The sequence below is a fragment of the Varanus komodoensis genome, unplaced genomic scaffold (genome assembly GCF_004798865.1).
Source record: "Varanus komodoensis strain SLA01 unplaced genomic scaffold, ASM479886v1 scaffold8, whole genome shotgun sequence".
In the NCBI taxonomy this organism is placed as follows: domain Eukaryota; kingdom Metazoa; phylum Chordata; class Lepidosauria; order Squamata; family Varanidae; genus Varanus; species Varanus komodoensis.
In genome coordinates, this window is record NW_025336481.1 from 39,225,435 (window position 1) to 39,236,520 (window position 11,086).

Genomic DNA, 11,086 nt, shown 5'->3' on the forward strand with positions numbered 1-11,086 from the left:
AAGCAGTTTGTTAATAGATTTCCCAAGGTTTTGGAGTAGAATATTTTATTTCAAAACAAAGCAAATATAGACTTGACTTTAGCATCAAGAAAAAGGGTGCAAAGAATTCTCTACCATAAAAATAATTATTCCATTAATAAGGAGTAAAGGCTTATGTGAACACATTCAGAAGAAAAAAAATGAAAGTTGTGCTCACTGTTACGAAGGTGCATCTGCTCCTTGAATAAATCCTTGTTTTAAAATTTCAGGAATGTTTTTAGAAATAAATTACAAGTGCAAGACTCCTGCAGTAATGCTTTACTTCTTCATCTGGGGTCTCTATCCTGTTGAATGACTGCATTAACACAAGAACTACTATATCCAGTAAGAATCCACAGCTTCTCCAAGCAAGTTCTTTTCTAGTGTTTGTCAAGTGGCTTTTATCTGAGCTGCACAGTGGTCACTTCAACATATTATCTTCAGCACCAAATAAAAATTATTCTTTATTAAATTGCAATAATCTATATATTTCAACCCATACATCACAAACTGTTTTCCATTTCAAGAAAAGCTTATTGACAGAATTGTTTTTTATTACTCAACAAAAAGCAGAAATCGTGAAATAATTTAGTAGTTCACTTTTATATTCTTTTTGGACAACTCCCTTGTATTTCTAGAAGATAACATGGTGAAGCAACCAAAAATCTTTTACATCTTTTACAAATCCAACGCTATGCTACTGTTCCAGTCACTTACGGAAAAAAGTCAACCAATGCCCAAGGAAAAGATGCAATACAGTGTAGATTCCTGTTTCCCAAACAATAATTGCAGTAAAAGGTAGTATTGAGTCTGGACAGTTTTTCCAAGCTAAACATTTATGTTTATCCCTTTACAGGAATAATAAGACTAATTTCTCTTCCACTTGAAACTTAGTCTGAAGGATCATTAAGCAATTCTGACATCACTAAAAGATTTCTAAATCATTTGGGTCAAAATATTTCAAGAGTATGCCTATTTGTAAAAAGAAACAATAACAAAGTACAATCAATAACAAAGTACAGTTTTCTATAGTACTTTAAATAAAAAACAAATTATGTTATAAAGCAATTTTCCATACTAATTACAACCCAACTCATCTGGTTTGGTTAACATACACTGCAATCCCATGTCTGGAACTTACTCCGAGGCAAGCTGGATATTTGTAGCCTTGTTAAATATTTCAAACCCACTAGGTCCAAATCACACCAAGTATTTACCATATGTTTATGGCTATAACTTAGTTTTGCTCAAGCACTCTTCCAGCTCATTAGTTAATGTGACAAAGAAATACCAGTTTCTATGGTCCAATGAACATGATTTGAGTAATACAGCAAGGCAACATTGCATTTTGACCATCACAGTTGGATGAACTGGAAGAAACTAATCTCAGGCCAGTCAACTCTGTTTTCTACCATATGATTCAGGTAACCTAAAACCATTGCAAAAGTGACTTCCAGTAAAAAATTCAGGAATCCCCAACACCAGAACCAGGATGCTCAATTAACTGGCCCAATGACATTACTTAAGAAGATATAAGCAGTAAAAATGCCATTAAAAGTTTGAACAAGTTTAATTTATTGAACCTGGTCATAAAGTAGCTTTCTTACTGCCAAGTTCCCTGCAAGTTTTAATTTGACTAGCATCTTCACAATGATTAGCCATGATTTATTCACTGTTACAAGAAAAAACTTTTATTGTGACTTTGCTGGTTCAAAAGTGTATGGTATTCAAATCACCTAATATGAGCATGGATATGGGTTATTTTCTATTGGTTGAATGAACTGAATACATTCTCCATTCATAGTAAGTTCTCCCTGGAGTATTGGCAAGACCCTAAAGGCACAATCCTATATACATTTGCTTAAAAGCAAGTTCCACTGTGTTCAATATGCTTTACTCCCTAGTGTGATTTAGGATTGCAGCCTTTAAGCTTCATGTTATGTTCAATATTATCTCAGTAGTTCTATGGTTCCAAACTCAAATGAACTACAGTAATTTAAAAATACACATACACCACCCCAAACTTATTTAAATATGTTTGTAAAAGGGAATCACCCTTTGCAAGCATATTCACCAAAATGACTTAGAATGGTTTCAAAATCATTGTTACCGTATGACCATAAACACAACACGTGGTAAAATATATCTGTATTGCTTTTTTTTTTACCCAGAAAGTTGTATCCAAGAGAAATCCCAACGTGCGTCCATTGGCATTAGGGATTTGAAACTGACACTAGAGGACCGGAAATTCAAAGTTAAGCAGTCCCTCCTCACCAGGCCAAGCCAGAAAGAACCCAACCTATACCACTGAGTCACTTAGACATCTTTCAAGTAGAATAGCAAGCACCTTGGCGTCTTGGAGCACTGACTTTGAACCAACCTCACCACAATAAATTGAAAAAACTTCCCTTTTCTGCGAAACAATGTGCAGACATATTGAACGTTTCATGTTTTGCACTAACTTCGAGGCTTCGGGGCAACTAACTTCGAGGTTGCTGCGAGGCTAAGATGTCAATGTACTTTCAAAAGCCACCCCAAGGAAAGAAAGAAGCCCTCTCCTTTGCTCTCCCAAGAGGGGGCACGGCGTTTGCACCAGTTTTTGCACACTGGCAAAACAGTCCACTTCGTGTGCAAAAAGAGAGTCTGAACAACTCGCGACTGTCAGCGCCGCTACCCTCCGTCCGGCACCCACCCTTCCCTTCTCTCCTCGTGGCGAGACCAGAGAGGGTAAGGGGTGGTTGTGGAGTTGGGGGAGGAGGGGGGAGGGAGAGAGAAAGCGCAAGCCAATGGTAACACTTTGGCGTCTCCTCCTTTCAGTCATATTTCCGTCCTCCTCTAGCGAAACTGGGGGAGGGCGCCGGGAGGGGGGAAGGGAAGGGAGGGAAAGCGAGGCAGGTTCGCAATTTGGAAACACACGCACAGGGCCCCGCCAAGAAAAGGGGGAAGCAAAAAGAAATTGGGGGGGGGGCAAATTTTAGCATGATCACACAAAAAAGAGGGGGAGAGTAAGGAAGGCGGAGACGAAGAGAAGGAGGGGGGAAGCACTGGGGCTCTTACCTCGTAGAGTTCCTCGGAAGCCATGCTGAGGCGCCCGCCTGGCCGCCTGCCTCCCAAGGTGGAGTTGGGTGCTGGTTTGGAGATACTTTTGTCTCAGTTGGTGTCTGGTATGGCCTCTCCTCCTCCTCCTCTCCCACCCCTTCTTCTCCTCCTCTTCCTCCTCCTGCTGCTTCTTCTCTATCTGTATGTGTCTCGGTCCTCTCCCTAAATGCCCGTGTGGTGCTGGTGCCTCTGCCGCCCCCCCGCCGCCGCTGGTGGTGCTTGTGCGCAGAGCAAGCTGCGCAACGGGCTCGCTCACTCACACTCGTACTCACTCTCGCACACTTTGCTCGCGAGGCGCGGGAGAAGGGGGAGGGGGGAGGAGGAGGAGGAGGAGGCAGCAGCAGCTGCAGCGGCGGCGGCGACTCCCGTACCCGCCGCCACCACTCGGTGTCCCTCCCCGCCCCTGGCTCCGGCGGCTGGCTAAGTCTCCTTCTAGGATCACTAATCGAGCGCAGAGAGAGCGCCACACCGCTGGGTTCCAGCCTCGTCTAGCGCCATCCTCTTCCTCCCCCTCCCCCTCCCCTTCTTTGATCGCCCATTGTCTCCTCAGCTGAGCGGCGGCGCGAGGGGGCGGCGGGGATTGGGCCAATGGCCGCCGGGAGGAAGGGGGAGGAGCGACGAGAGGGGCGGAGGGAACGGAGGAGGAGCAGCAACAGCAGGAGGGAGAAAGTGGTGATGGGTGGGGGGCTGGTCTGCCATATGCCTCATTGGAGGAAGTGGTGGAAGCCGTGAAGGGAGAGCTGGACCCAACTTCTGAGAAGACTGAGGTTCCCCAAGCCCCTGGAAAGTGCTTCAATCCCATTGAGGATCTGCTGAAGGAGCAACAGAAGCTCCCTTCAACCCCCAGTTCCATGGAAGCAGACACTCAGTATCTTCTCACCTATCCACCTATCCTCTTTGCCTCATCATCCATCCCTATAGACTTCCCAAACCTTCATTTATCCAAGGGTTGGGAAGTCTTCAGAGGCTACACTCTGATGTGACATTTGTCAACTTCCTCTCCCATGTATTCCTTGCCTTCTCAACCTCCACATTCCTTTTCATTCTAGCTTTAATCCTCTTCAACCCAGCTGTATTATCACACCCATCCAAATACATTCCTTGCAAATGCTGATCTGGTTTATTCATCTACATGTTGATCCTTTCCATCTACTCATTTGCCTAACCTTTTAACATTTCATTCATCTCCATCTCTGTACTTCATGTTTTTCTTGGTCCTTCAAGAACGTTTATTATTTCCATGGGTTCAACTCTCAACCCATCAACACTTGTGCTCTCCACCAGCATACCTAACCTACAATCATAGCTTTTTGTTTGCTAGGGTTTCTGCTCATGCCTAGCTGTGTGTTTACTCATTCACACTATTTTTCGTATTTACCAACAGTTACATCCACCATATACACTCACTCTCCCACTTCCGCATAGCCTATTATCTTCATCTATTCATCCATCCAGGATTTCCAGAACCATTATTTTATCTCCTTTTACATACTCCTCATCCTTTCCTGTTATTACCTATTCAGTTTATAATATTTTCTATCTAGCCAATCCATTATACATTAATTTGTTCATCTCTTCACACACACACACACACACATATATATCCCCTACTCTCCAACTTCATTCTGTTTTTCTGTCAATTGTTTCACTCATCTTTATGTTCATCACTTTCACCTGCTTCTATTCTTGTGGTTTCCCAATCCCTGGCATTATCCATCTGCTCTATTTGCAACCCATTTGTGTCTTATTTTTAATCTATTCATATCTCTATTCACCCCTCTTCTTTTACTCATATTTCATATTTCGTATAAAGACTCCAGAATGTCAGTTGACTATACATGCACTTACTGTTATTGTGGTTGCTTGTGGAGACAAAATGTTAGTGCGGCATAGGAAGAAAAGAAATTCCATTACAATAGCAATAAAACTCATGAAAAACTTCTTAGCATGTTTCTTCAGCTCCAGCAGGGAAAAAGTTATTAAATATTATCTTTAAAATAACTAACTATCCCCACTCAATTACAGCAAAATGTAGGCAAGCCAGCTATGTAAGGACAGCAACATCAAGGTGGTGAAAACTTGAATTCTCGTGCAACTGAAGAAGTTTAAGTCAATTAATGGAATTAAGTTGATTATAAATTCTATGTGAATAAAGATTTGAAAAAAGAAAACTTTTTATTTGTGGACATATTTACCAGAGTGGAAAAAAGATGACACTTTTTTCAGTTTTGGAAAGTGTGGGTTCATTAAACAATATAAGGCTTCAACACAACTGTCTCTGCAGCCAGGATTTCAGTTTACTTTTGCAGAATCCATGAATGGGCCAAACTTACTGATAATAACTCCTGCTACAATTAATGGCCTCTATGAAGAACCTGAAATAGTTGGATTATGATGTCTGTTTAGTCATACTGGAAAGTTATGAATGCGTCTCCCAACAGACAAGGGACTTGCACAGAAAGGCTTACCCAGTTGTTATTATTAATAACATTATTCTGTTCTCCAGGCATGCTCTTTTATATTTGAATTTCACTTTATAGTACATATCCAATGTTTGCTGCAGCAAATGTTTAAGATATAGATGTTTGGGCTGTTTCATAGTCTGCTTCTGGATAAGCAACTTAAGTTAAAGAAAAGCAGTTTTTCATATTCTTATTTTAAAGAATCTAGTCAACCAATACTGCTTTTGCACTGCTATATTCATGGGGAGCAGTCAGACTTGAGTCACTTTCAGTCTCTGGTGTGCATTTCAGTGTTTTGAATCTTGGGGTCAAGAGAAGTTACATCTTCATATCTTTTGAGATTTCACATGCTCATCCTCTCATATCAATCAACATTGCTTTAAGTGTTGAAGTAACAGTTGTCAGAAATTTCCATACTGTTGGATAAATAAGCTACAGCAGTTTCAACAATATGAAGTGACACACTTTTGAGCTTCAAGAAGCTCTGATCTTTCAAGACAAGTTCGCAATATTTAATTACATTTTCCATTCAGTTCTGCTATGATAAAAAAAGTCCGTGAATGCTTGTTGAACTGGCAACCAAAGCTTCTTCAGCATTAACTTTTATAATATCTATGATTTTACAAATGCAGTTCTATCTTGTGATGATATCCTGTTGCAGTTTGTTTTCAGTCCAAGTTTTCAGCTTTACTAAGAGTAGAACATCTTTTCATGTACTATGCTAGAAGTGAGCTACAGTCTTATGTCACTTGTCAAGCAGCTTGTCAATTGAGGCTACAGAAGGAGCTTTATTAATGCTTGGCTACAAAATATTTGTGGCATATATAACATTTTCACTTTTAAATCTGTCAATTACCTCTCAATATTTTGTCACCTCACCAGATTCTGCATCACTATCTGTTGATTCATCTAAAGTGTTGCACTTCATTCCAACTGTAAACCATCCGATAACTGGTTATCCCAAGGTAACTGTGATTTGGTAGAGTCAGCTGTCAGCTAAGAGTCATTTCATTACCCTATGAGCCTCACATTCTGAATATCGCACATGAGTTTCTTACTTGTTTAATAATACTTGTTCTGCTTGGGTGTTCATAACTTGAATAGTACATACTCTGCAAATTTGATGGGCCTTTAGTCAGGAACTTTCCACGTTACTATTTTATTGGGTTATTTTCTGCATTTTAGTAAGAATCACTAATTTCAATATCTGCATTCAATTGAAACTGCTTATTAGAGGGTGGTAATGTAGCAGATTCTTCTGCTTGAATATTTATCATTTGGTTCTTATATAGTAGGTTAAGCTGGAAACATTTCCAAGTAGCTGAATTTTATTTTGCAAATAGGTTAGTAAATAAGCTCCATGTCCCTCACATTTGGTGCCACTTCTGACTAAGCCAACCCAAGGTGTCAGCCACACATACACACATGACACGCACACAGATGCCTAATTAAAGCAGGTTGGTCTAGTGGTTTGCCTGACTAATGAGAGCCATTTTTCCTTGAACAAGGAAGTACTAATAAATGACTGAATGAATCAATCAATCAGTGTTGCAACCCTAGTTAGCACCCAGCTTGTCTGTGAAAACTTTTGGTCTAATTACATATCATTGAACATATATTCTTTCCCATGCTATCTCTCCTTCTCTCTTTCTGTTACTTCCCCCAGTGTCAACATCTAGATTGTGCTCCGGACGGGAACCTTTCATTTGCACATTGTGAGTACCAAGTAATTGATGGCAATACATCAGGCAATCAAAGAACAAGCTATGGAGACATCTGGAAACCATCAATTTATTCAATGCAATGTGTATTAGGGTACTTGTTGAATGACGGGAACGGGAATCTTCCCATAAAGACACTGCTATTGTGTTGTACTATTCAGATTTCCAATACTGGAATCCAGAACCTGCAACAAGAGAAGAAGCACAGAGGCTTCTGGTTTGAAGGGAGAATCTTCAGGAGCAAAATGTTGATCAAAGAAATGAAAGGATATTCTGCCTTCAGATCTTGTGCAGGAGAGCAGCATTGTATAGGGTCCTGTAGTAGACCCCACTGCATACCAATGCCCCATGCCCATCTTAGCAGATGGGTTGCCCCCCCTCCTCCTCCTCCCCTCCTCCTCCTCCTCCTCCGTATCTGCTGGACACAAGAGGCAACTGGAGCCTACCAGAGCAATGAGATGAGGAGGATGGCAGTGATAGTGGCAATCCTCTGATGAGCACCAGGCAGCCATGGCAATTGGCTACCATGCCTTGCAGGAGCTGTGACAGCATCATGCCCTTACTGGCTAACTTGGTTATTTTGTGTGGAGAAGACACATTCAGTAGAACTACAAATGAAGAGGGTGCACTGTTTTTGAAGCTAATTTGTTTTTGGTGTGTTTAAGTAATCATGCTATCCTAATAAGATTGGTGCATATTGTTCTTGCATATTTAACTTGCTTTTTAAATTGTTGCATTTAATTGCTTAGCATCTCAAAAAGGCACCTAGATTGAGCTTTCTGGTAATACATAAGTTTATTTAAATGTAATTTCTTGGTTAAAAGGCAGATGTTTAACCTACTAAAGTGCATTTAATTGGTTCATATTATTCATGCTTTTGTAGTCTTGGTATTGCAATCCTACACATACTTTGGATAAGATTCTTTGAACTCAGTATGACTTACTTCTGAATGAGCGTGCAGGGGATCAAGACTGGCTTTAAGTCCTCTTGTACAGATTCGCTAGAGAAAGAAAAATAATAATAGGACAATTTTAGTAATTTCTCTAGATGATTAGAAGCAAATGGGAATCCTCATTTGACCTATTAATCAAAAATTATTTGCAGTGGAACAATTATTCTGGGTTATGCATCACAGAAAAAAGATGCCAAACATGCAGGACTTATTGGGAAGGGAAAGGAGACAACATTTCATGAGACAAGAAACATTTCTCTGTCTGTCTGATTTTGAAGTTGCTGATATGAAAGATCCAAGTGAGTCCCAGATGGGTTAGTGGATGAGTGATAGGACCATAAATTTGTCACATACATGTTATTGTAGATCATAACTGAAGAGCTTCTTCTTTTATGTAATGGTTGAGGCTATAGACCAAGCCAGTTGTGACACTCAAGCACAAGATTACTTCCCCTAAATAGGGTTTTAATAAAAAGCAGACTTAAGTCTGACCAAGAGCTGAAATAGTGGCAGGAGGAAGGGACTGTGTCATCTGTTCCCTTCCAGCTGCTTGTCCACCAAAAGCCCTCTCTGCATCTCTCAACATTTCTTCTCACTAACAGAAAAACAAAACATAACACAATGATGTGTGTGTATACACACAAATATTTATTTATCTTCCCTAGTAAGTTATCCAACATAATACTTCTAAACATAATACTATCATAATGTATACCTACGATTCTTTTGAAAACTCCTTGACCACACAGTACATAAGTATATGAAAATATACGTGAAGACATTAAAGAGAAGCTCAACATTGAATGTTTTAATCCTCAGTATTAAAAACAGCAACAACAATAACCCTACATCTTCAAAAGCCTGTCTAGTAGCATAAAGCATAACATTAAGTGAAAAATACAACCAAACCAATTCTTGCTTAGGAAGAACCATCAACCCTGTATTTACTTATAATTAGATACACCTTCAGTCATATTATTAACACTGAGCACCCAGCCTTACTTACATCATCCGCCCATTTGAGTTGTAAACAAGTATTCAAGCATTACTAAAAAAGAAGGATGGTGACTGACTAAGGGCTCCATCCTGTGCATATTTAGACCAAAAAACTCCACATTTCCCAGCATTTGCTAGGCACCAACAATTCCCAGCATTTCTCAATAAGCTCTTCCATAGCCAGCACACTGAGAGTTCTGGGCTAGCTAAAGAATGCTGGGAAATGTGGGACTTCTTTCCATCCAAATACACATAAGATGGAGCCGTAAATTGTTTTTGATCTTGCAAAGGAGATCAGGAGCATATTAGCCTCTTCTGTGTCTCCATCTTTCTATCTGGTTTCTGATAGTCCATTGAGCAACCACTTGGACCTATACTGCTGCTGGAGTCGTGTTCACATTGGATTTACTCATAATAGTGTGGCCAGTTATGAATTGCCAAGAAGAAAAAAAGAACAAAAGACAACACTGATGATAGCATATATAAATGTATATGTACAGATGCAGATTGAGAGTTTTTTATAATTTAAGTAGACATATAGTACATCTCGCTATAGTGTGAAAGACTGTGACCTGACAACCCATGTGCTTGCCTGTTTGAGTGCGAACTGTTGATGGGCAGCTCTTGTTATGGTTCTTAATGTTTAAACTGGGACCTCTGCAGACAAGGGATGGGTCCTGATTATCCCTATTGATAAAGTTCTTCAAACAGAGAATGGTCTTCTCCCAACCCTTCAGATAAAGGACTACCTTCCGTAAAAGAGGAGACATGGATACCCTAACTCTTAGGCAGTGGACTTCAAGCTGGACATTGCTTGAGTTTCTAATTCCTGTGTTAAGCTTATCAGCATTTGTCTTAACAGTGTAATCTAGATTCAGAGGCGAGTTCCTGTAAGTGAACTGGAGCTCACTCCCAGGTAGGTTGGGACAGAGCTCACTCCCAGGTAGGTTGCAAGCTAAGGGCACAACCCTTTAATGGTTCCTTTTCCTTGAGTTGCTAGTTCCCTCTTTTGAAAAAACAACAGGCATGATCTGTCCTGACTACCCCTGTTCATTACCTTCCTGGTAAAGAGAGTATTAATCTGGTAATATTTTTGTGCCTTTCAAGAGCATTCTTCCATCATGAAGTCAGGAAGGATGTTCAATCAACCATAGGGAATTGCTGCATTGCTTTTCAAGTAATGCTACATTAATTTAGCAAAACACAACATTTCCCCACTATCTTCAACCAGTTTTATGGCAAAGTAACAAAGAAGAACCAAACATCTTCTAACAGTGGGGAATAAGGAAGCCATGTAGAAAACGTATATTTTCATATATATTCCAACACATGTTAACATTTACTCTTTTCCACATGATCTGTGCGTCCACTCAATTATGACTAGATTTTTTAAACAAAATGTATTTATGTATTACATTTCTATGCCTCCCAATATACAATGCTCTGTTTAAAATGAAAACTCCAACTACATTGGTAATAACTGAAAAAATGCTGTGTGTTTTTCTTGCAAGTTTTATGGCACTTGAAAGACCCACAGATGTCTATTATAGCTGTCTGAAGGAGTGCAGAGAACAGCTAAGGAGCTGCTCACCACTGCATTGTCCTACGCCACATTTTGGATGCCCCATCTAAGGCTCTTCTGCAGAACACTGTACCATTATTATGATCCAAACAGAAAGAAGGCAGTTCTTCACATAGTAACCTCAACAAGGTTAGACAAAGCTAAGATTTTCTACAGTAAATGAAATCTTCTATACACAACCTGTTTATTGGCTGCTAATCAGCCTTCATGACAGGATGGCATATAAATATTCTAAATAAATAAATAATCAGTCAG

General features: G+C 40.1%; 1 protein-coding gene across 1 annotated transcript in view; it reads right to left on the reverse strand.

Annotated features, from left to right (window-relative positions):
• Positions 1 to 3,659, reverse strand: part of CDYL (chromodomain Y like) — a 129,641-nt gene extending 125,982 nt beyond the window's left edge. The window contains exon 1 of the mRNA XM_044455824.1: positions 3,076 to 3,659. Coding sequence (XP_044311759.1) covers positions 3,076 to 3,099 — 24 coding nt within the window. The 5' untranslated portion in view covers positions 3,100 to 3,659. The remainder of the gene's footprint in view (positions 1 to 3,075) is intronic.
• Positions 3,660 to 11,086: the final 7,427 nt, after the last annotated feature.